At 35.9% G+C, this 27,871-nt stretch overlaps 1 protein-coding gene across 1 annotated transcript in view; it reads right to left on the reverse strand.

The window, feature by feature from the left end:
* The window catches only part of SYCP1 (synaptonemal complex protein 1), a 116,953-nt gene that overhangs the window by 13,522 nt on the left and 75,560 nt on the right, over positions 1 to 27,871 (reverse strand). The window contains exons 23-26 of the mRNA XM_077950631.1: positions 23,912 to 24,028; positions 23,389 to 23,499; positions 22,064 to 22,156; positions 21,135 to 21,209 (exon numbers count right to left, since the gene is read on the reverse strand). Coding sequence (XP_077806757.1) covers positions 21,135 to 21,209; positions 22,064 to 22,156; positions 23,389 to 23,499; positions 23,912 to 24,028 — 396 coding nt within the window. The remainder of the gene's footprint in view (positions 1 to 21,134; positions 21,210 to 22,063; positions 22,157 to 23,388; positions 23,500 to 23,911; positions 24,029 to 27,871) is intronic.

Here is a 27,871-nt window from a genome sequence, read left to right on the forward strand (position 1 = left end):
CAGGATTATTCACAATAGCAAGAGGTAGAAGTAACCCAAATGTCCATCAAGAGAAAAATAATAAGGAAACTATGGTATATACATATAATAGAATATTATGCAGTCTTTAAAAAGGGCATCCTGTTACATACTACAACATAGATAAACCTTGAAGACATTATGCTAAGTGAAATAAGCCAGTCACATAAACACAAATACCATATGATTCCACTCATATAAAGTATTCAAAATCAGAAACAGAATGTACAAATGCCAAGGACTGGGAGGAAGAGGAAAAGGGAACTCGTGTTGAATGGGTATAGACTTTTAGTTTTACAAGATGGAAAACTACCAGAGATCTGTTGCACAACAAGGTGAATATACTTAACACTGCTGAATGGTACATTTAAAAAGTGTTAAGATGGTGCACTTAATGTTATATGTTTTTTATCACAATAATGAAGTTAAAGTACAAACCATTCAACTTACGCATATCAACATAAAAATGCTAAATAAAATATTGGCCAGCATAATCTAACATCATATTTTAAAAATACATGATGACCAAATAGAGTTTATTACAGAAACATAAGAATAATTCAAAACTGATACATATCACATCAACAAATACAATCAGGAAAACTAACCTATTAGTCAAAAAAAGACTCTTGGGTTACAGATTCAATCAAGGTTAATAAAAAATAGACAAAAACACAGGAGACAAATACAATAAGAAAGTGAGGGTCACAACATGAACACCAGATAAAGCTGATTTGGGGGCAAAAAGACAAAAATAAAGTATACTATTTCCAAAAAAAAAATGAATTAGCATAAACTTTTGTACAACAAATAGTATTCATCAAAATATGCAAGGCAAAATTAGTAGAGAATTCAAAAGGAAGAGAAAGATAGTAGTAACAGAACCCATAACTCCTTTTAGCTCATGATTGATCAAACAGAAAAATTATATAAGAAATTTAAAGTATATATAATTGAAATGCAATAAATCAAACTTCTTGGTAAAGACGGTAAAGTCAGATTACAAAATCTTCCTTCTCCTAAACTAACAACAACAACAAAAAAAAAAGCAAGAGAGGAAGAGAGGAAAAGAAACACAAGTAGTTAAAAACTGGCAAAAATACATTCAACAACAAAATCATACAATCTCATGCTATAATCTCTAATACTAGTGAGGCTTAGTAAGAGCCACAATATACAATTGTGCTCATTTGACCCCACTCACTGTGGCTCCTCACCCTATTACTACTTGTAGAGTATTGGTGAAAGAAAATGAAAATATATAATAATGAAAGTAAAGGTCACTAATATACCTGAATTTTGTAAGAAGAGATTTGAGGACATAAATAGGCAATCCAGGAAAAAGATGCCTAGAAAATGCATAATGAGTGATCAGTCGGAAAAACCACTTAAGTTTATATTTTGGTCTCTCTCGATTGGAGAAAGGAGGCACAACCATAACCATAAAGAATTAGTTATCCTTGCCAATAAACAGAACATACTAGAAATAAAGTCAAAAGATAAACTTCTTGAACAGAAGATTCCCCTATAAGAATACAAAGCACAAAAAGAGACTCACTAAGAGCACCAGGTAAATTTTATCTTTTTCTCTGGGCTCCTCTCATCATCCTGTAAGTGGAATATCCCAAATCATGATATTTATATCTTTGCACTCACAAAGCTGTGCAAGTGACGTAACAGAGCTTGAAAAGACTGGTAAAATGGCCAAAATAAATAACTACAGCTTATCCTATCAGACAGACACACAGGCCCCAGGGCTCTACACTGAGCTGGTAAAAAGATCTGAAGCCTGAGGAAAACACATAACAAGAAAACTACAAAACACTGGACTTAATCTGCACTATAGACCAAAAGGATCTAATAGATATTTATAAATATTTCATCCAACAGTTGCAAAATAAACATTCTTCTCCTAAGCACATGAATCAATCTTAAGGACAGACCATATGCTAGCCGCAAAACAAGTTTTAAACATTCAAAAATGGAAATCACATCAAGTATCTTCTCTGACAACAACGAAATAAACCAGAAATCAATAACAAAGGGAATTTGGGAAACTATAAAATCACATGGAATTTAAACAATGTGCTCCAGAATGACCAGTGGGTCAATGAGGAGATTAAAATGGCAATCAAAAAATTTATTGAAACAAATAATTGGAATAAAACACAACAAAATCTATGGGATACAGCAAAGGCAGTACTAAGAGGGATATATACAGCTATAAACATCTACATCAAAAAAGAAGAAAAACTTCAAATAACCTAATTACACATCTTAAAGAACTAGAAAAGTATGAGCAAACCAAACCCAAAGTTAGTAGGAGAAAAGAAACAATAAAGATCAGAGCAGAAATAAATGAAATTGAAGAAAATGATACAAAAGATCAATGAAACAAAAAGTTTATTGTTTTGAAAAGATATACAGAAGGACAAACCGTTAGCCAGACAAACTAAAAAAAAAAAAGAGAGAAGCCTCAAATAAATAAAATGAGAGTTGGAAAAGGAGACATTACAATCAATACCACAGAAATTCAAAGGATCGCTAGTGGTTACTATGAGGTAAATATATGCCAATATTTTTAAAACCTAAAAATAAATAAATTCCTAGACACATACAATCTACAAAAATTGAACCATGAAGAAATCCAAAACTTGAAGAAATCCAAAACTTGAAGAAATCAATAACAACTAGCAAGACCGAAGCTATAATAAAAAGTCTCCCAACAAAGAAAAACCTAGGACCCAATGACTTTACTGCAAAATTTTACCTAACATTTAAAGAAGAATTAATACCACCCCTGCTCAAAGTATTCTGAAAAACAGAGGAGAGGGGAATACTTCCAAACTCATTCTATGAGGCCAGTAGTACCCTTAAACCAAAACCAGACACAAAGACACATTAAAAAAAGAAAATTAAAGGCCCATAACCCTGATGAGCATTGATGCAAAAATCCTCAAAAAAATATGGGCAAACCAAATTCAACAACACATTAAAAGATCACCATCATGGCTGTGTGATTTATCCCATGGATGCAAGAATGATTTGACATACACCAATCAGTGTGATATATCATATCAAACCATATGATCATTTCAATGGATGCTGAAAAAGCTTTTGATAAAATTTAACATCCCTTCATGATTAAAAACCCTTAAAAAAAACTGGGTATAGAAGGAATGTATCTCAACATAATAAAAGCCATATATGACAAACTCACAGCTAGTATCATACTGAACGGGGAAGTACTGAAAGCTGCTAAAGCAAGATCTCAGCCCTACACACTGGAGGTCTGGATATAAATTTGGCTCTGTTGGCTGTTGTGGGAGTACAGAGGGAGTGAAACTGGCCTTGCTGGCTGTGTGGGAGCTGGGTGAGGCCTGTCAATGCCAGCTTTCCCCCTACTTCCCTGGCGACCTGTACAAAGCATCAGAGGCAGCCATAATCCCCCTTGGAACTTAACTCCATTGGCCTGAGAACCACTACCCCACCCCTCACAATGGTGGCAGCAAGCCCAGCCCAAGTAAAGTCTGAGCTCAGAAACGCCTAACCCTGTCCCCACCTGATGGTCTTTCTCTACCTGACCTAGTAACTGAAGACAAAAGAAATAAACTCATGGGAGCTCTACGGCTCTGCCCATTACCTGAGAAACCTGAATACTTATCCAGGTGATCTTAGGCCAAGCTTGTATCCCTCCACACTACCACAGATGATGCTCTCTTGAAGGCAACACCACGTGGCTGGAGGCCAACCAACTCAAAGCATTACAGCAACTCTTAACAGATCAACCCTACTCCGAGGAAGGGGAAAACAACAGCTAATTCCACCACCTGTAACACCCTGGCCAACCAGAGGTCCTGAACTGTTCACGTCACAACTTCACTGCCAGCATAACCAGCATTTGAGAAAACCAGCACACTAAACAAAACTACAAGCAGGGACTCTCACAGAGTCTACTTCACTGCCCTGCTACCTCCACCAGAGAAGGTGCCGGTAGCCACGGCTGAGAGACCTGAAGACGAATCACATCAGAGTACTCTTTGCAGACACTCCCCACTACCAGCCTGGAGCCTGATAGCTCTGCTGGGTAGCTAGACCCAGAAGAGCAATAACAATCACTGTGGTCATGCTCTCAGGAAGCCCCATCCCTAGGGGAAGGGGGAGAGCACCACATCAAGGGATCATCCCATGGGACAAAAGAATCTGAACAGCAGCCCTTGAGTCCCAGATCTTTCCTCTGACATAGTCCATCCAAACTAGAAAAAAAAAAAAAAAGAACAACAATTCTGGTAATATGCCAAAACAAGGTTCTATAACACCACTAAAAGATCACACTAGCTCACCAGCAATGGATCAAAACCAAGAAGAAATCTCTGAATTGCCAGGAAAAGAATTCAGAAGATCGATAAGCTACTCAAGGAGGCACCAGAAAAAGGTGAAAACAAACTTAAAGAAACTTAAAAAATCATATAGGATAGGAGTGAAAAAAAAAAAATCTCCAAAGAAATAGATATCATTAAAAAAATCATAGCTTCTGGAAATGAAAGACACACAGAAATGCAAAATACACTGGAAAGTTTCAACAATAGAACTGAACAAGTAAAGGAAAGAACTTTAGAGCTCAAAGTCAAGGCTTTCAAATTAATCCAATCCAATAAAGACAAAGAAAAAATGGGGGCAGGGGGCTGGCAAGATGACCAAATAGAACAACTCTGGTCTGCAGCTGCCAGTGAGACCAATGCAGAAGGTGGGTGATTTCTGCATTTCCAACTGAGATACCCAGTTCATCTCACTGGGACTGCTTAGACAGTGGGTGCAGCCCACAGAGGGTGAGCAGAAGCAGGGTGGGGTGTTGCCTCACCCAGGAAGCACAAGGGACCAGGGAACTTGCTCTCCTAGCCAAGGAAAGCTGTGAGGGACTGTACCATGACGGATGGTGCTATGCAGCCCAGATACTACACTTTTCTTATGGTTTCTGCAGCCCGCAGACCAGGAGATTCTGTTGGATGCCTACACAACCAGGGCCCTGGGTTTCAAGCACAAAACTGGGTGGGTGTTTGGGAGGACACCTAGCTAGCTGAAGGAGTTTTTTTTTTTTTTTTTTTTTTGTACCCCAGTTGCGCCTGAAACTCCAATGAGACAGAACCGTTCACTCCCCCGGAAAAGGGGCTGAAGCCAGGGAGCCAAGTAGTCTTGCTCAGTGGATCCCACCCCCATGGAGCCCAACAAGCTAAAATTCACTGGCTTGAAATTCTCGCTGCCAAAACAGCAGTCTGAAGTCAACCTGGGATGCTTGAGCTTGTTGGGTGTGGGGGAGGGGAGTCCATCATTACTGAGGCTTCAGCAGGTGGTTTTCCCCACACAGTGTAAACAAAGCCACTGGGAAGTTCAAACTGAGCAGAGCCCACTGCAGCATGGCAAAGCCGCTATAGCCAGACCGTCTCTCTAGATTCCTCCTCTCTGGTCAGGGCATCTCTGAAAGAAAGGCAGCAGCCCCAGTCAGGGGCTTATAGATAAAACTCCCAGCTCCCTGGAACAAAGCACCTGGGGGAAGGAACACCTGTGGGTGCAGCTTCGGCAGACTTAAATGTTCCTGCCTGACAGCTCTGAAGAGAGCAGAGGATCTCCCAGCACAGTGCTCAGCTCTGCTAAGGGACAGAATGCCTCCTCAAGTGGGTCCCTGAACCCTGTGCCTCCTGTCTGGGAGACACTTCCCAGGGACTGACAGAAACCTCATATAGGAAAACTCCAGCTGGTATCTGGCAGGTGCCCCTCTGGGATGAAGCTTCCAGAGGATGGAGCAGGCAGCAATATTTGCTGTTCTGCAGCCTCCGCTGGTGATACCCAAGTAAACAGGGTCTGGAGTACACCCCCAGCAAACTCCAGCAGACCTACAGAAGAGGTACCTGACTATTAGAAGTAAAACTAACAAACAGAAAGCAATAGCATCAACATCAACCAAAAGGATGCCCATGCAAAAACCCCAACTGAAGGTCTCCAACATCAAAGACCAAAAATAGATAAATTCATGAAGATGAGCAAAAACCAGAGCAAAAAGGCTGAAAATTCAAAAAACCAGAATGCTTCTTCTCCTCCAAATGATCACAACTCCTCACCAGCAAGGAAACAAAACTGGATGGAGAATGAGTTTGATGAATTGACAGAGTAGGCTTCAGATGGTGGGTAATAACAAACTCCTCCAAGCTAAAAAAGCATGTTCTAACCCAATGCAAAGGAGCTAAGAACCTTGATAAAAGGTTACAGGAACTGGTAAATAGAATAACCAGTTTAGAGAACAAAATGACCTGATAGAGCTGAAAAACACAGCATGAGAACTTCATGAAACACACACAAGCATCAATAGCCAAATTAATCAAGAGGAAGAAAGGATATCAGAGACTGAAGATCAGCTTAATAAAATAAAGTGTGAAGACAAGATTAGAGAAAAGGAATGAAAAGGAACAAACAAAGACTCCAAGAAATATGGGACTATGTGAAAAGACCAAACCGACATTTGTTTGGTGTACCTGAAAGTGACAGGGAGAACAGAACCAAGTTGGAAAACATACTTCAAGATATTATCCAGGAGAAATTCCCCAATCTAGCAAGACAGGCCAACATTCAAATTCAGGAAATACAGAGAACACCACAAAGATACTCCTTGAGAAGAACAACCCCAAGACATATAATTGTCAGATTCACCAAGGTTGAAATGAAGGAAAAAAATCTTAAGGGCAGCCAGAGAAAAAGGTCAGGTTACCCACAAAGGGAAGCCCATCACATTAACAGTGGATCTCTCTGCAGAAACCCTACAAGCCAGAAGAGAGTGGGGGGCCAGTATTCAACATGCTTAAAGAAAAGAATCTTCAACCCAGAATTTCATATCCAGCTAAATTAACCTTTATAAGTGAAGGATAAATAAAATCCTTTACAGACAAGCAATGATGAGGGACGTTGTCGCCACCAGGCCTGCCTTACAAGAGCTTCTGAAGGAAGCACTAATTATGGAAAGGAAAAACCGGTACCAGCCACTGCAAAAACATACTAAAATGTAAAGACCATCAACACTATGAAGAAACTGCATCAACTAAAGGGTAAAATAACCAGTTAGCATCATAATGACAGGATCAAATTCACACATAAACAATATTAACCTTAAATGTAAATGAGCTAAATGTCCCAATTAAAGGACACAGACTGGCACACTGGACAAAGACACTGGTCAAGACCGATCAGTGTGCTGTAGTCAGGAGACCCATCTCACGTGCAAAGACACACATAGGCTCAAAATAAAGGGATGGAGGAATATTTACCAAGCAAATGGAAAGTAAACAAACAAACAAAAAAGCAGAGGTTGCAATCCTAGTCTCTGATAAAACAGACTTTAAACCAACAAAGATCAAAAAAGACAAGAAGGGCATTACATAATGGTAAAGGGATCAATGCAACAAGAAGAGCTAACTATCCTAAATATATGCACCCAATACAAGAGCACCCAGATTCATAAAGCAAGTTTTAAGAGACCTACAAAGAGACTTAGACTCCCACACAATAATAGTGGGAGACTTTAAAACTTCACTGTTAATATTACACAGATCAATGAGACAGAAAATTAACAAGGATATTCATGACTTGAACTCAGCTCTGGACCAAACGGATCTAATAGACATGTACAGAACTCTCCACCCCAAAGCAACAGAATATACATTCTTCTCAGCACCACATAGCACTTATTCCAAAACTGACCACATAATTGGAAGTAAAACACTTCTCAGCAAATGCAAAAGAACGGAAATCATTATAAACAGTCTCTCAGACCACACTGCAATGAAATTAGAACTCAGGATTAAGAAACTCACTCAAGGCTGAGCACAGTGGCTCACGCCTGTAATCCCAGCACTCTGGGAGGCCGAGGAAGGCCAATCACCTGAGGTCAGAAGTTCAACACCAACCTGGCCAACATGGTAAAAACCCGTCTCTACAAAAAGTACAAAAATTAGCCAGGCATGCTGGCACATGCCTGTAGTCCCAGCTACTTGGGAGGCTGACACAGGAGAATCACTCGAATCTGGGAGGCACAGGTTGCAGTGAGTCAAGATGGCACCACTGCACTCCAGCCTCGGTAGCAGACTGAGACTCCATCTTAAAAAAAAAAAAAAAAAAAAGGATCTCACTCAAAAACACACAAGTACGTGAAAACTAAACGACCTGCTCCTGAATGACTACTGGGTAAGTAACAAAATTAAGGCAGAAATAAATAAGTTCTTTAAAACCAATGAGAACAAAGACGCAATGTACCAGAAGCTCTGGGACACAGCTAAAGCAGTGTTTATAGGGAAATTTATAGCACTAAATGCCCACATCAGAAAGTGGGAAGCATCTAAAATCAACACCGTAACATCACAATTAAAAGAACTAGAGAAGCAAAAGCAAACAAATTCAAAAGCTGGCAGAAGACAAGAAATAACTAAGATCAGAGCAGAACTGAAGGACACCAAGACACGAAAAACCCTTCAAAAAATCAATGAATGCAGGACCTGGCATTTTGAAAAGATTAACAAAATAGATACTGCTAGCCAGACTAATAAAAAAGAAAAGAGAGAAGAATCAAATAGATACAATAAAAAATAATAAAGGGGATATCACCACTGATCCCACAGAAATACAAACTACCATCAGAGAATACTATAAACACTTCTACACAAATAAACTAGAAAATCTAGAAGAAATGGATAAATTCCTGGACACATACACCCTCCCAAGACTAAACAAGGAAGAAGTCAAATCCCTGAATAGACCAATAACAAGTTCTGAAATTGAGGCAGTAATTAATAGCCTACGAACCAAAAAAAGCCCAGGACCAGATGGATTCACAGCCGAATTCTACCAGAGGTACAAAGAGGAGCCAGTACCATTCCTTCTGAAATTATTCCAAACAGAGAAAGAGAGACTCCTCCTTAACTCAGTTTATGAGGCCAGCATCATCCTGATACCAAACCTGGCAGAGACACAACAAAAATATAAAATTTCAGGCCAATATCCCTGATGAACATCAATGTGATAATCCTCAATAAAATACTGGCAAACCGAATCCAGCAGCACATCAAAAAGCTTATCCACCACGATCAAGTTGGCTTCATCCCTTGGTGGTAAGGCTGGTTCAACATATGCAAATCAATAAACATAATCCATCACATAAACAGAACCATGTAAAAACCACATGATTATCTCAATAAATGCAGAAAAGGCCTTTGATAAAATTCAACACCCCTTCATGCTAAAAACACTCAATAAACTAGGTAGTGATGGAACATATCTTAAAATAATAAGAGCTGATTATGACAAACCCATAGCCAATATCATACTGAATGGGCCAAACCTGGAAGCATTCCCTTTGAAAACCAGCACAAGACAAGGATGCCCTCTCTTACCACTCCTATTCAACATAGTATGGGAAGTTCTGGCCAGGGCAATCAGGCAAGAGAAACAAATAAAGTTCATTCAAATAGGAAGAGAGGAAGTCAAATTGTCTCTGCAGATGACACGATGGTATATTTAGAAACCCCTATCATCTCAGCCCAAAAACTCCTTAAGCTGATAAGCAACTTCAGCAAAGTCTCAGGATGCAAAATCAATGTGCAAAAATCACAAGCATTCCTATACACCAATAACAGACAACAGAGAGCCAAATCATGAGTGAACTCCCATTCATAATTGCTACAAAGAGAATAAAATACCTAGGAATACAACTTACTAGGATGTGAAGGACCTCTTCAAGGAGAACTACAAACCACTGCTTAAGGAAATAAGAGAGGACACAAACAAATGGAAAAACATTCCATGCTCATGGATAGGAAGAATCAATATCATGAAAATGGCCATATTGCCCAAAGTAATTTACAGATTCAATGCTATCCCCATATCAAGCTACCATTGACTTTCTTCACCATATTAGAAAAAACTACTTTAAATTTCATATAGAACCAAAAAAGAGCCTGTATAGCCAAGACAATCCTAAGCAAAAAGAACAATGCGGGAGGCATCACGTTACCTGACTCCAAACTATACTACAAGGCTACAGTAACCAAAACAGCATGATACTGGTATCAAAACAGATATATAGACCTATGGAACAGAACAGAGGCCTCAGAAATAATGCACACATCTGCAACCATCTGATCTTTAACAAACCTGACAAAAACAAGAAATGGAGAAAGGATTCCCTATTTAATAAATGGTGTTGGGAAAACTGGCTAGCCATATGCAGAAAACTGAAACTGGGCCCCTTCCTTACACCTTATAAAAAAATTAACTCAAGATGGATTAAAGACTTAAACTTAAGACCTAAACCCATTAAAAACCCTAGAAGAAAACCTAGACAATACCATTCAGGATACACGCATGAGCAAAGACTTCATAACTAAAACACCAAAAACAATTGCAATGAAAGCCAAAATAGACAAATAGGATCTAATTAAATGAAAGAGCTTCTGAACAGCAAAAGAAACTATCATCAGAGTGAACAGGCAACCTACAGAATGGGAGAAAAATTTTGCAATCTATCCATCTGACAAAGGGCTAGTATCCAGAATCTACAGGAACTTAAACAAATTTACAAGAAAAAAACAATCTCATCAAAAAGTGGACAAAGGATATGAACAGACACTTCTCAAAAGAAGACATTTATGCAGCCAACAAACATGAAAAAAAAAGATCATCATCACTGATCATTAGAGAAATGCAAATCAAAACCACAAGGAGATACCATCTCACACGAGTTAGAAAGGCAATCATTAAAAAGTCAGGAAACAACAGATGCTGGAGAGGATGTGGAGAAATAGGAATGCTTTTACACTGTTGGGGAGTGTAAATTAGTTCAACTATTGTGGAAGACAGTGTGGTGATTCCTCAAGGATCTAGAACCAGAAATACCATTTGACCCAGCAATCCCATTACTGGGTATATACCCAAAGGATTATAAATCATTCTATTATAAAGACACATGCACACATATGTTTATTGCAGCACTATTCACAATAGCAAAGACTTGGAACAAACCCAAATGCCCATGAATGATAGACTGGATAAAGAAAATGTGGCACATATACACCATGGAATACTATGCAGCCATAAAAAAGAATGAGTTCATGTCCTTTACAGGAACATGGATGAAGCTGGAAACCATCATTCTCAGCAAACTAACACAGAAACAGAAAACCAAACACCACATGTTCTTACTCATAAGTGGAAGCTGAACAATGAGAACATATGCGCACAGGGAGGGGAACATCATACACTGGGGTCTGTCAGGGGGTTGGGGGCAAGGGGAGGGATAGTATTAGGAGAAATACCTAATGTAGATGACGGGTTGTGCAGCAAACCACCATGGCACATGTATACCTATGTAACAAACCTGCACATTCTGCACATGTATCCCAGAACTTAAAGTATAATAAAAAAGAAACAAAAAAGAAAAAATACTTTTAAAAAATGAACAAAGCCTCCAAGAAGCTTGGGATTATGTTAAACAAACAAACCTAAGAAAAATTGGTGTTCCTGAGGAAGAAGAGAAATCTAAGACTTTGGAAAATTTATTTGAGAGAATAATCAAGGAAAACTTCCCTGACCATGCTAGAGATCTAGGCATCCAAATACAAGAGGTTCGAAGAATACCCATGAAATTCATTGCAAAAGATCATAATCTAGGCACATAGTCATCAAATTATCTAAAGTCGAGATGGAGGAAAGAATCTAAAGAGCTTTGAGGCAAAAGCATCAAGCTAACCAATAAAGGAAAACCGATCAGATTAACAGCAGACTTCTCAGCAGAAACCTTACAAGCTAGTAGGGACTGGGGTCTTATCTTTAGGCTCCTTAAACAAAATAATTATCAGCCAATAATTTTGTATCCAGTGTAACTAAGCTTCAAAAATGAAGAAAAGATAAAGTCTTTTTCAGACAAACAAATGCTGAGAGAATTCACCACTACCAACCTAGCACTACAATAACTGCTAAAAAGAGCTCTACATCTTGAAACAAAACCCAAAAATACACCAAAATAGAACTTCCTTAAAGCATAAATCTCACAAGGCCTATAAAACAATAACATAATGAAAAAAAATCAAGGATTCAGGCAACAAATAGCACAATGAATGGAAGAGTACCTCACATTTCAATACTAATGTTGAATGTAAATGGCCTAAATGCTCCACTTAAAAGATACAGAATAGCAGAATGTATAAGAATTCACCAACCAAGTATCTGCTGTCTTTAACAGACTCACCTAACACAAAAGGACTCACATAAACTTAAAGTAAAGAGGTGGAAAAAGATATTCCATGCAAATGGACACCAAAAGCAGGCAAGAGTAGTTATTCTTATATCAGACAAAACAGACTTTAAAGCAACAACAGTTTAAAAAGACAAGAGACATTACATAATTATAAAAGGACTTATTTAACAGGAAAATATCACAGACCTAAAAATATATGCACCTAACACTGGAGCTCCCAAATTTATAAAACAATGACTACCAGACCTTAAAAATGAGATAGACAGGCTGGGCGTGGATCACACCAGTAATCCCAACACTTTGGGAGGCTGAGGCAGGTCGGATCACCTGAGGTCAGGAGTTCGAGACCAGCCTGGCCAACATGGCAAAACTCTGTCTCTACTAAAAAAATACAAAAATTAGCTGGGCATTGTGCCAGGTGCCTGTAATCTCAGCTACTCTACTCGGGAGGCTGATGCAGAAGAATCTCTTGAACCTGGGAGGCGAAGGTTTCAGTGAGGCGAAATTGTGCCACTGCACTCCAGCCTGGGCAAAAGGGTGAGACACAGTCTCAAAAAAAAAAAAAAAAAAAAATTAGATACACAGCAACACAAATAATAGTGGGGGACTTCAATACTTTACTGGCAGCACTAGACAGGTCATCAAGACAGAAAATCAACAAGACAGAAAATCATTTAAGAAAAAATGGACTTAAACTATACCCTGGAACAGATGCACTTAACAGGTATTTACAGAACATTCTACCTAACAACTGTAGAATATACATTCTATTCATCACCACATGGAACATTCTCCAAGACAGACCATAAGAAAGGCCACAAAACAAGTCTCAATGAATTTAAGAACACTGAAATTATATCAAGTACTCTCTCAGACCACAGTGGAATAAAATTGGAAATCAACTCCAGAAGAAATTCTCAAAACCAGGCAAATACATGGAAATTAAATAATCTGCTCCTGAATGATCTTTGGGTCAACGATGAAATCAAGATGGAAATTTTAAAATTCTTTGAACTAAACAATAATAGTGACACAGCCTATCAATGCCTCTGAGATACAGCAAAAGCAGTACTAAGAGGAAAGTTCATAGCATTAAACGCCTACGTCAAAAAGTCTGAAAGAGCACAAAGAGACAATCTAAGGACACACCTCAAGGAACCAGAGGAACAAGAACAAACCAAACACAAATTCAGCAGAAGAAAAGAAATCACAAAGATCAGAGCATAGCTAAATGAAATTGAAACAAAAAATACAAAAGGTAAATGAAACATATTCTCCATATGTATATGTCATACACCAAATGGGATTTATTCTAGGGAATAGCATTCAAAAATCAACTAAGGTAATTCACCATATCAACAAGCTAAAAAGAAAAATCATATGATAATATCAATCAATGCAGAGAAAGCATCTGATAAAATCAAGTGCCAATTCATGATTTTTAAAAACTCTAATTAAATTAGTACAAGGAGATTGCATCAACTTGATTTTTTAAATCTAGAAAAAAATATATAGCTAACATCATACTTGATTCAAAAATTGAATGTTTTCTCCCTACATTTATCAATACTGCAAGCACGTATGTTCTCACCACTTATTATAATGTCTACCACATGGTGCTGGAAGTTCTAGTCACTCACTGCAATAAGTCAAGAAAAAGAAATAAAGGCCAGGCATGGTGACTCATGCCTGTAATGCCAGCACTTTGGGAGGCCGAGGCAGGCAGATCACAAGGTCAAGAGATCGAAACCATCCTGGACAACATGGTGAAACCCTGTCTCTACTACAAAGACAAAAATTAGCTGTGCATGGTGGCATGTGCCTGTCGTCCCAATTACTCGGGAGGCTAAGGCAGGAGAATTACCCGGATGGTGGAGGTTGCAGTGAGCCAAGATCACGTCACTGCACTCCAGCCTGGTGACACAGCAAGACATCGTCTCAAAAATAAATAAATAAATAAATAAATAAATAAATAGAAATTAAATCACATTGTATGGAAAGGATAAAATAAAATATAATTATTATTATTGTATTTATTAATATTAGTGTTTTATCCTTTCCAGTCATCCTGCAGATGACAAATGTCTGCATAGAAAATCACAAAGAATAAAAACAAGCTAATAAATAGGTTTAGCACGGGCACAGGATACAAAATAAACACAAAAATCAACCATGTTTCTATACACTAATGATGAGCATATAGGAAACAAAATTAAAAACACAATCTATTGCACTGCATGATGACCACCACTAATAATAAGATATTGTGTATTTCAAAATTGTTAAAAAATGTTTAAAGTTCTCACCACAAAAAAATGATAAGCTGGTAAGGTCATAGACATGTTAATTAGCCTGATTGAATCTTCTACAATGTACATGTACGTATATCAACATGTCACATTGCACCTCATAAATGCACACAATTACTATTTGTCAATTAAAAATTAATAAAAAGAATAAATTTCTATTTTTTTCAATTGCAAAAAAGGAAATGAAATAGATATACATTTAACAAAACAGGTTCAGAGGCTATATAATGAAAATTGTGAAATGCTTATGAAAGAAATCAAATATGTAACAAATGGAGAAAAATACCATGCTATAGATTTGAAAACTCAACAAATATGTCAATTTTCCTCAAACTGTGATCTATAGGTTTAACAAATTTTCTATCAAAATCCCAGCAAGGTTTTTTTGTAAAGATAAACAAATTTATTCTAACATATATGGAAAGTAACAGGCACTAAAACATCCAAAACAATCTTGACAGAGAAAAATAAAGGAGGAGAATCATTTTACTTGATATTAAGGCTTACTATAATCATGGCAGTGATATTGGTGAAGAGACACATAGATCAGTGGAACAGAATAAAGACCACAGAAATAGATCCATAAGAACATGCCTAACTAGTTTTTGACAAAAGTTTGAAAGTAATTCAATGGAGATAAAGTAGTCTTTTCAACAGCTAGTGATAGAGCAATCTGAGATCCATAGGCAAAAAACTGAACTTCACGCTTTATGTAACAATTAACTCAAAATGGATCAAAGACATAAAGTATAAAAAATAAAATTCTAAAGTTTTTACAAAAAGACACAGGACAAAGTCTTTGGGATCTAGGGCTAGGCAAAGAGTTCTTAGACTTGGGATCAAAAGTACAATCCGTAAAAGGAAAAACTGAAAAATTAAAATTTATCAAGATTAAAAACTTTTGTTCTGCAAAAAAACTGCTAGAATAAAAAGGCAAGCTATAGACTGGGAGCATACACTGGCAAACCACATATCTGATGCTATGGTTTGAATGTTTGTAACCTCCAAAACTCATGATGAAATTTGGTTGTCATTGTGGCAGTGTTAGGAGGTAGGACATTTGGAAGGTGACAGGGCCATGAGGGCTCTGCCCTTATGGGTGGCAGGAATCCCATCATAAAAAGGCGTGTTTGGCCCTCTTTTTATTCTTTGCCTTTTTGCCTTCCACCATATGAAGACAGGGCATTTCTCCCTCTGGAGGATGCCACAAAAAGACCCTCACCAGATGCTGGCACCTTGATCTTGAACTTCCCATTTTCCAGAACTGTGAGAAAAATACATTTCCGTTCTTTATAAATTACCCAGTCTCAAGTATTCTGTTATAGCAACACAAATGGACTAAGTCCTCTGACAGAGGACTAATAATTACATTATATAAAGAATTCTCAAAATTCAACAGGTAAAAACAAGTCTAATTAGAAAATTAGTTAAAAATAAAAACACAGATACAAATCTCATCTTGAATTGTAGTTCCCATTATCCCCACATGTTGTGGGAGGGTACCCAGTGGGAGGGTGCCCAGTGGGAGGTAACTGAATCATAAGGTTGGTTAACCCCATGCTCCCATGCTGCTGTTCTCATGATAGTGAGTTCTCACAAGATCTGATGGTTTTATAAGGGGCTTTCACCCCTTTGCTTGGCACTCATTCTCCTTCCTGCTGCCATGTGAAGGATGTGTTTGCTTCCCCTTCCACCATAATTGTAAGTTTCCTAAGGCCTCCCCAGCCCTGAGGAACTATGAGTCAATTAAACCTCTTTTCTTTATAAATTACCCAGTCTCAGGTATGTCTTTATTAGCAGCATGAGAATACACTAATACACTGTTCAACAGCAGAAAATGCATTAGAACCACAATGAATTATGACTACAAATCTACAAGAATAACTAAAATAAAAATAGCAAGTTGCTGCTGGCAAGGATGCAGAGAAACTGGATCATTTATACATTGCTTATGGTAATGTAAAATGGTACCACCACTTTGGAAAATAGTTTGGCAGTTGCTTATGAAACTAATATGCAACTGCCATACCATTAGTTGTTTCAGAAAAATGAAAACAGGTTCACACGAAAACCTGTACACTGGTGTTCATAACAGCTTTATTTATAATAGCTCAAAACTAGAAACAACTAGGTACCCTTGACTGGGCAAACTCTTAAACTGCGGAACATCCATACCACAGAATACTACTTGGCAAAAAAAACTAAAAAAATTATTTACATTTTTCTATCTGCTTTCCAACTTTCTACACACTCAGGTTGGACTAACAACTTGGATAAATCTCCAAGGAACAAAGCCAGTCACAAAAGGTTACATAGTGTATGAATCCATCTATATAACATTCTTGAAATGGCAAAATTATAGAAATGGAGAACATGTTAATGATTGCCAGGGGTGAGGGAGGGAGGTGGATGTGGCTATAAAAGGGCAACATGAGGAATCTTTGTGGAGACGGAACTGTTCTGTATCTTAATTGTGTCAATGTCAAAATCCTGATTGTGATATTATCCTACAATTTGTAAGATGTGACCATGGGGGGAAACTTAATAAAGGATACATGGGATCTCTCTATATTATTTCTTACAACTGCATGTGAACCTACAATAATCTCAAAATAAAAAGCTTAATTAAAAGAAACTACACTGGTACCTACAACTTTCCTCCCTCTTCAAAATGTTTTTCAGTCTGTTTTCTTCACCTTAGAATCTAAACTCTTTCAAGAACTATTAAATGTTTTGTAAAGAAATATCTATCTTAAGTTTAATAATTCTGCAATTCCAATTTCAAATTATTTTTCTGATAAATTCAAATATAATATGTACATTAAAGTTTAAAGTAACTAATATGGCATTTTTTCAAAGGTATTCTTTCTTTATCGTTCTTGGTATGTGTAAGTGTATCTGACTATGGTTCTTTTTGTTTTTTTTTTTTTTCATAAAGGAGCCATATGAAGTGATACACGCCCAAAATAGATAAAAGTTATTCTGGGATGTAAGCTCTAGAATTCCATCAACATTTTCCTTTACATTTGTATGTATTACTTACATTCTTAAAATGTGTATAAAAGTGTAATTTAGGCCAGGCATGCTGGCTTATGCCTGTAATCCCAGCACTTTGGGAGGCCGAGGCGGGTGGATCATGAGGTCAGAAGATCAAGACCATCCTGGCTAACACAGTAAAACTCCGTCTCTACTAAAAAGACAAAAAATTAACCAGGCATGATGGTGGGTGCCTGTGGTCCCAGCTACTCGGGAGGCTGAGGCAGGAGAATGGCATGAACCCGGGAGGCAGAGCTTGCAGTGAGCCGAGATCACACCACTGCACTCCAGCCTGGGCGACAGAACAAGACTCTGTCTCCAAAAAAAAAAAAAAAAAAAAAAAAAAGTGTAATTTAACATGATAATGTATATATGTATGTATAATTAGCATTCATCATTAGCTAGATAATCAGTCTATAATTATAATTATACCTTCATTTTATGACCTCATGTACATTCATAAATACTGACTATATTTTACAGCATTAGAAAAAACACCAAAGAAATTTCCAAAAAGTAACAATAGTATAGACAATGCAATAAAAGTGGACACTTTTTAAATAGAAGAACACCTAAAGGTATTATCTCTATAACTATTAGTCCAATCTGAGTATATGGAAAGTTGGAAAGCAGATGGAAAAACAGTAAACTCTGAGACATGGGTTTGTAGGCTATTCTTACCCTTTTTGTAGTTTTCTGTATTCATATTTTATAAAATATAAACATAATGTGTTTTTATTAAACAATATAAATTTATGTGTACAATAAATCCTGATATCAATGAGTTTAGACTAAATTATACTGTAGTAAGAACCCCAGATCTTAGTGGATTACAAGAGAAGTTTATTTCTCAACCACATTACATGTCAATTATAGACTGGTTTCTACCCTACTTCTTGTCATCTCCAGGAATCTAGGCTGAAGAAGCAACTTCTATGTCAGTCTCAAGGCCAAAGGAAAAGAGAGGCTGGGAAGACCATGTGGTGTCTCTTAAAACACCCTCTCAGAAATGCCACTTTTGCTCACATTCCATTGGGCAAAATAAAACATTTGGCCAAATCTGAAGTCAGCAAGGTGGAAATATTTAATTCTTCCTTTGGGAGGGACCCTAATAGAAAAGGGCAGCATACATTTTGAATAAAACAATCTATCACAAGCCCAAGTTTTTTATATATATCTATGTACAGGCATATTTGTGTGTGTGCATGTGTACACGTGTGCGTGTTTATATATTTTTTCATAGATAAATGATCAGAAAGAAACACAATACGATGTAAATGGAGGTCCTAAATTATTTTTGATATGCAAATAAAAAAGAAGCCCTTAAGTTTGTTAATAAGGAGTTCAGTGTGACCCAAGTCAAAAAAGCAGTTAGGCCAATAGCTAAATTGTAATAGGTGAGGAGATAAGAACTGAAAAAATAGACTGCTACTTAAGAAAAGAACAGAGATAGTATAGCAGCTTAAGCAGTTTAATGGTTTAAGTTTTTATAAGATGATAGAAATGAGACAGTATAGGGAAGGGATTCAGCCCCGGTAGACCACAGACATGGTAATCAAGACCCCATGAGCCTCACATATCAAGGCATATTCTCTCCCCTACCTTCCTGTCTCCCTTAATAAGCTGACCCAAGTCACATAGCAGAAGGAGGACCTCTCCTAACATAGCTGACTAGGCTGAATTCCTAACTATCAAAAGAAGAAACTACTTGTTTATCTCCTTGAAGTGATGTCTCCCAAGGTTACTAAAAGTGAGAAACTAGCATTCCTGATAAGAACCTGACCATCTTTCAAGGTGAGTGAGGCTCTGGCATTCTCGATAAGAACTGGACCAGATCCAGTCTGCTGAAGACAAGACAGGCTCCTACACTGACCTTTCACTGATTTTTTCATTATAATATCATTTTAATACTAACATCTCCAACAAAGGCAGGGCTTATCCATCATTTTCTGATCATGCAATGTATGTCAGAGCATGATGCCCCATTGTGCAAACACAAAGAAAATTTTGCCTAAACATGCTTGTACATTATTTCATTTTCTGCCTCAGCTTCTAAAATGACAAGAGTTGAGCCTCAGGGAGCTAGCACCGAGATACCTTTGCCGTAAACTGCTCCCTTGCTTTGATTAAGCCACAAGCCTATTAAATCTTCCCTGAGAAAAATGTCTCTTTGGCCTGATGTTAATTTCTACTTATGTGAGAGCCAAAGAACTTGAGATACAAGCTACAGTAATATAATTCTTATTTATGTTTACTGACTAGAGTAAAAAGTAAAGATTGCTGAGGGTTTAATAGCATCGAGAGTTAAGCCACAGAAGAATTCCTCTTCTACTGAAACAGTAGGATAAAGGTAAGCATGAATCTTATTATTGCAGATGAAGGGAAAGCCATTTTGTTAGTCCTTTAATTGAAAATATAAAAATTTCAAAGCCCTGTACACAGATAAAGGGAAAACAAAGATAAATAAGGCATAATTAGCCCTTGCAGAGCTTGCAATATAATAGAGGGCACAAAGTGAAATAACCATTTTAACATTAAAAACAGTGCTATGAGAATACATACGAATATAGTAAGCTCACAACTATAAGATGAAAGATGTGTGAGATTTTCCGAAATAGAAAAGGATGAAAGGAATTAAATGCAGAAAACAAAGTAAATAAATTCTTAGAGGCTTGAAATTGAAAGTGTATGTTATCTAAGCTGTTGCAGAGTGATTAAGAGAATAGGTTGGAAGCCATGCAAAAATAGACCTAGGTTTGAAATCTAGTCATTCTGCTCTCTTACTATGTAATCCTGAATAAGTAATGTAACCTCTGTCAAAATGAAGATAATAGTAAAGTATTGCATATAACATTGCTGTAAAGATTAAATTAAATGTAAGTAGGGTACTAAACACAGTTCCTATCTCATAGAAAGCAAAAAAAAATTAGTATTTGTCATTTATAGTGTGAATCAATTCACTTTGCAAACTGTAAAACACTACAGAGACAGCCTTTTTTTCTGAAACATGATGAATCTCTTCAAAAAAACATCTAAATATATATGTTAGGAGGACCTCTCTTAACTTAGCTGGCTAGGCTGAATTCCTGACTATCAAAAGAAGAAACTAATTGTTTATCTCGTTGAAGTGACGTCTCCTAAGGTTACTAAAAGTGGGAATCTAGCATTCTATGTAAGCATTTTAATATGAAATATAAACATTTTATATATATAAGCATTTTAATATCAGATAATGTTACTCAAATACAGTATATTTAAAAATATTCTTTTTCTTAAAAGTACACTTATATTTACATGTGTTTTGCATTTACATTAGGAAATATTCTAAATGTTTCTAGAAAAAAAGCTTATGGGGAAAAACTATTTTCTCATCCCGTTACCGAAATTTATCAAATTATTTTATAATATGACATATTTCTAAAAACGCAAAATTGCCCTAAACCTTACAATCATTTTATCTATAATGCCAAAAAACCTACTTTCTCTTCTCTTTCGATTTCAAGTTGTTTCTTAACAGACAAAAGTTCAGTTTTGAGATTGGATAGTTCAGTCTCCTAAAGAAAAAGAAACACGAAGTTTAGAAGAGCTTCCATATATTTCTCAAGACAATGAAAATATAAACTAGTGCTCTGAGTAAATTCAATATTACAGAGAAATAAATTCACTCATAAAATATAGATACTTTTAAAGTCAACGGATATAAAGGCTGCTAGCTTAACATAGCTAAAAACCTCATTTAAACAAGTTTTTGGGCTGGGCGCAGTGGCTCATGCCTGTAATCCCAGCACTTTGGGAGGCAGAGGCAGGCATATCACTCAAGGTCAGAAGTTTGAGGCAAACCTGGCAAACGTGGTGAAATCCCGTCTCTACTAAAAATATTAATACAAAAATTAGCCGGGCATGGTGATGTACACCTGTAGTCTCAGCTACTTGGGAGGCTGAGACAGGAGAACTGCTTGAACCCAGGAGTTGGCAGTGAGCCAAGATCATGCCAGTGCACTCCAACCTGGGGGACAGAGAAAGACTCCATCTCAAAAAAACAAAAAACAAAAAAACAAAAAAAAATCAAGTTTTTTACAGTTTTCTTTAAAGAAAAATTTAACACAAAGTATATCTCTCCTCGTTCTCTCCCAATTTATCCCAGCCTCCTCTCCCAATTTCAATCAGAGCTCCAAACTTATTTGTTAACTGGAGTTTATAAAATTTCACTTGAAAAAATAGTTTGTTCCCTATTTCAAAAACTAAATTAGAAAAAAACATGTAACTAGAAGATCTATAAGATCCCTTTCAGATTTAAGACTCTGATTCTATAGCTCAAAATTTAGTTTTACTTAATATTATTCTTTACCACCACTCACTGCTGACATTATGAACACTGGCCGTTACTGCTATTTTTTCTGTATCTTACCAAAGATGCTCTCAGTGATGACTGTTCTTGTTCTTTGCTCTTATAAAGTCCTAATTCTGAGTCTCTTTCTTCAATGATCTTATCATATTGGTGCTATATTAAACAAAGAAGACATTTTAGATATATTAAAACTGAATAGATTATAAGATTGGTATCCTAACATATTTCAATATTTAATTTAGTATTTAATTAATTATTTAGTATTTAATTTAATTTTGCAGAAAATTATGTTTATAAATTCAGTAAGATATATGGGTATATATTTTTAATGTTTCAATTATATTTTTTCATTCAAACAACCTCAACAGTGAAACACACAACAGTCTTGGAAATGACCTAAGAGCAAAAGATAATTCTTTTACTGGAAACATTGAATTTTAACATTTAATAATATGCCAGAAACACCAGGACTTCTACAAAACTGGCTGATTTCAAATCTGGGACAGGAAATATAAGCCTTAAACATTTCGTCATAACTTAAAGAAAGTTGTCAGAGAAAATTAGAGTTAAGTCAAAAGGACTTGCCAGTCAGCTTGAAGAGGCTCCTGCTGGCCAAAGGTGGTAAAATGTGAGTTATCAATAAGGACAGATGCCGCACTGGATTGAAACATACCAAGTGTGTTTAAATCTATGAGTTCACAATGTTATTTAAATTTGTTTTTAAATCTTCACCGGTTCCCTCATAATAATCTCGTATTCCAGCAGCTTTTTTTTTTTTTTTTTTTTTTTAATGAATAGGTAGGTATACCCTACCTCTTCTCCAAATCTTAAGGGGAATGAGGCTTAATTCCTTAACAGATGGATACTCTAAAACAACAATTAAAAACATAAGACACAAAAACATCAAACACTAAGTATTTCATCTATTTATTCCTTTGATAAAAATCGATTTAGCCCATTATGTGTTAGATGTCAATGAGATACTTACCCTGGTTATGTACTTAAAAATACATAAGGTAGAAAGTGCTGTAAGAGACTACTAGGAGATGCACTCCAGCCTGGGTGACAGAGCAAGACTCCGTCTCAAAAAAAAAAAAAAAAAAAAAGAGACTACTAGGAGAATCCAGAAAAAGAGTGATTATTTCTATTCATCACAGATAATAAAGAGCGATTTCCTCAAGGATGTGACACACAGGCTCAACTTTGTATGGTTAAGATCTGAACTTGGAGAAATGGGCATCAAGGGTACTCTAGCTATAGTAAGTCACTGTTCCATAGACAATAATCTTCTCTGACAAATTAGAATACTATCTTGATTTCACCATTATTTAACAGAAATATGGCTCCAATTAATAATTTTCATTATATAAGGAGAAAAAAATTACCTTATGTTTTTCCATAAGTGCTACCATTTCAGCTATTTTATGTTGACATCGTTTATCAATTTCTTTCTGTAATTTTACTGCTTCATCAGCTATTACTTTTGCTTTCTCAACCTATCAAATAAGCAAAAAAAAGTTTCTTAAAATAAATGCACAAAAAAACAAACAAGTGTAAAAAGCGTATGTTCTACTTAAATAAAAGCAAACCTCAAACACCAGGAAACTGGAAAAACAAGTAGAAAATGCACTGTTTGGGGTTTTTTCAGGGTGTTCTATGAAATAAGATGACAGTATACCACTGTGGCAATCATTTAACCCTTTCAAAATAATTATATACTCAAATACTTAAAATAACAAGGATACTTTTAGCTTCTATAAAAACTGATACACTGACTCTAATATAAACTTACCAAACCTTTTTTAAAATCATAATTTAAAAATTAAGAATTTTTTACTTTTCTCTTAAAATCCTAATAAAAATATAGATTTTTAGTATAATAAGTTCTTAATACTAAGTTTTTCCCACCTCTTCCAAAAGATTTTCTTCTGATATCTTTTTATCCTCAATTTCTTTCTGATAGGTGTCAGTGATTTCTCCAAATTTCTGTTTGGCACTTTCTAGTTCTAACTCTAATTTATTGACCTTTAAGTAAAGAAAAATAACATGAATATTAATAAATGCTATGGATTACTTAAAAATATTCCATATTCATTTTGTGGTTTTGTGAATCTTAAAAGATTACTTATTCATGGAAATTACGGTTGGATCACTCGCCTTACATTTTCATATGGTGAGACTGGACAGAAAACTCATGTGATTCAAAGAAAAGGCATATTCTTAATGAGATTAATTTTCTATAAAGAAGCAACAACTTCCATTTATATTATTTTCACATACTTTGTATAAATATTTACTGAGTTGTGTAGATATAATTCAAATATAGAAATTATCAAGAGGGAAGGAAAGCCCTGAATTAGCACCCTTCATATTCACTTTTATCTTAGGGCTAACTTAATACTGGAAAGGTGTTATACAGCAGGGACAGGAATTGGGAAGAGGGTTATGGGTAATATAATGATGAATCAGACTGTATTTTGTATCCATGAGTCAATCATTGACTGTATATAGACCATTACCAATATTGATAAAAGCTATTAAATGCCCCTCCCTCTTCATTAGCTTTCCCCTACTGCCTTTTTAAGCATAAAAACCACTCTTAACTTATATTCCCTTACTCTTCTTTATAGATTCATTGCATAATTATGTATCCCTAAACAGTATTTCAATATTTTTTTGAACTTCATATAAATGTTGTCATAGTATATTATTTTTCCGGCTTGCTTTTCTCATTGAACAGTTACGCTTCAGATATTTATGTGTAAAAATACAGTTCGTTCATTTTCACTGCTGAGTAGTGTTCTATTGTATGAATATAACACTGTTTATTTATGTAATCAATTGTTCAGGGCACTGAGTTGTCCCCATTTTGGGACTGATACACACAATAGTGCTATGAATGTTCTTGTAAACATCTCCTGGTGAAAATGTAGAATTTCTCTACAGTATACACCTAGGATTGGAATTGCTGGGTCATAGGGCAGGTTACATATACAACTTTACAAAATGACATTATTTTCCATATGCATTTATACCAATTTAAATTCCCAGCAACAGGGTTATGACTTTTCCTGCTTCAAAACCTCACCAAGAGTTGATACTGTCACATAAAAGTATTCAACTGAAGTTTTGTTGTATTATTTGCATTTTCCAGAAAATTATGTAACATGTTTAACTCTTCATGTTTTCTGTTCTGTGACCATCTCTGTTCATATATTTTACTCATTTATCTACTTGGTGCTTCATTTTCTTCTTACTTACATTTAATGGGTTCTAATCCTTTGTTCATTATATATGTAAAGTGGGAATATTTCTCCAACTTTGAGGTTTGTTGCTCTACTTTCCAAGTAACCAGAAATTGTTATAGCATATATGAATTTATCAATATTTTCAAATATGGTTGTGTTTTTTAATCTTATTTAGGAACTTTTTCTTTACTATCAGGCCACAAAGATATTGTCCCACATCTTTTTCAAATGTTTTGAAGCCCTGCCCTTCACATTTATTTATATCCTTAAGGAATTTGTGTTTGTATGTAGTGTAGAGGTAGACTTCCATATTTTTACATGTAGATAGTCAAATGTTCTAGCACTACATATCTGCAATATCACTTCTGTATTGTGTCTAGTTACCATGTACCCCTGGATCTTTGTCTCAGTTTCTCTTTTATTCAATTGACTTGACAACTTCTGTGCCAATGTCATACTGTCTTAATTACCTTAGCTATACAATTAATCTTTATATCTGGTAGGGCACATTTTCCGACTTTGTTCTTAAAGATTGCTTTAGTTATTCTTGGCCTATATGATCATTTTTGTTAAACAGTCCAAGTGTTCTTGAAAAGCACATTTTCCTCACTTTTTAATATAAAATTATGCTTATTTCTCCAACATTCTTAAAAGATAGGTATGTTGTGGACAAAATTTAATGTTGACAATAATTTTCTCAGCCCATGAAAATACTTTCTCATTGTTTTCTGACTTCTATTGTTGTTTGTTGAGATGTTCATGACCAATCTGTCATTCCTTCACTGGTGATCTTTCGTTTCTCTCCTGCTACTTTTAATACTTCTATGTGTCCAATATTCTTTAGTTATACCAAGTCTAGATGTGGATTTCTTTTAATTTTTCTTGCTTGGTATAAATTTCTCTTTCTGTATCTGTGAATTCATGTCTTTCATCAACTCTAAATATTCTCAGTAGAGGCTGAGTATTCCTTTTCCAAAATGCTTGGGACCAAAAATGTTTCAGATTTCAGATGTTTTCAGATTTTGGAATATTTATATATATCTAATGAGATATCCTAAGGATAGGACCTATGTCTAAACACAAAACTCATTTATATTTTGTATATACCTTACACATAGCCTGAAGGTAATTTAATACAATATTTTAATAATTTTGTATATGAAAAAGTATGTGTTAAGTACTTATGCATGGACTTCTCCACTTGCAGCATTATGTCTGTGTTATAAAGTTTTGGATTTGGGAGCATTTTAGATTTTGGATTTTCAGGTTAGAAATATTCAGCCTGTAAGTACTGCTCATCCCCAGTTCACTCTATTTTTTTTTTCTTCTTGGACAATACAAAACCCTAAGAAAAAAAATCATCAAAGTACATGACAACAATAATAATATACTAACATATAAGTAAGACATAAGAGATAAAGGAGATAATGTAGTCTAAGGCCAAATATACCAGTAAAAGAGACAAAGATTGTCAGAGTGCATAAAATTATAAATTCTGGCTACATGCTATTTATAAGAGTCATTTAAAACACAAAGATAGGCCGGGCGCGGTGGCTCAAGCCTGTAATCCCAGCACTTTGGGAGGCCGAGACGGGTGGATCATGAGGTCAGGAGATAGAGACCATCCTGGCTAACACGGTGAAACCCCGTCTCTACTAAAAAATACAAAAAAAAAACTAGCCGGGTGAGGTGGCGGGCGCCTGTAATCCCAGCTACTCGGGAGGCTGAGGCAGGAGAATGGCGTAAACCCGGGAGGCGGAGCTTGCAGTGAGCTGAGATCTGGCCACTGCACTCCAGCCTGGGAGACAGAGCCAGACTCCGCATCAAAAAAAAAAAAAAAAAAAAAAAAAAAAAAAAAAACACAAAGATAGAGGATAAGAGTGAACAGATTTAAAAGATACAACAAGCAAACACAAAACAGAATAAAAAATGGTATAGTTGTAATAACAACATAAAAATTTGCTCTAAGGCAAGTTTATCTCTATTAGAGATAAAGGAAGTATCTTGTTTTAACAACAATTTCCATTATATATAAATATGTAAGATACATATGACGTATACAGTTGACCTTTGAACAACATGGGTTTGAACTGCATCCACTTATATGTGGATTTTTTTTCAACCAAATTTAAATGGACAATACAGTATCCACAGGATATGAAACTCACATATATGAAGGGCCAACTTCTTGTTTGCATGGGTTCCACAGGGCTGACTAGGGGATATGAGTATGCACAGATTTTGGTATTCTTGGGGGGTTCTGGAACCAATCCCCCATTTATAAACCAAGGGAATAACTGTACATATAAAGTTCTATTGTATGTAATAAAAAGTTGCATATATTCTAAATAATGTATACCCAATAATATGAGCTTGAAATAAAGACAAGTTAACAGAACTGCAAATAAGAGGACAGAAATCCACAATCATTGTGTAAAATGTTTAAACACATCTATCTCAGTCACTACTTAATAAAACACAAATAAAAAATAAGCAGAGGTACAGAATCAAAAAAAGATACACAAATATAAAGAATATAACTGGTAATCTTTACATAAAGGAACACTTTACCCAAAACTATACAATATACATTATTTTCATGTATGTAAGGGATGTTTAT

This window comes from Macaca mulatta, chromosome 1, assembly GCF_049350105.2.
Source record: "Macaca mulatta isolate MMU2019108-1 chromosome 1, T2T-MMU8v2.0, whole genome shotgun sequence".
NCBI classification, from domain to species: domain Eukaryota; kingdom Metazoa; phylum Chordata; class Mammalia; order Primates; family Cercopithecidae; genus Macaca; species Macaca mulatta.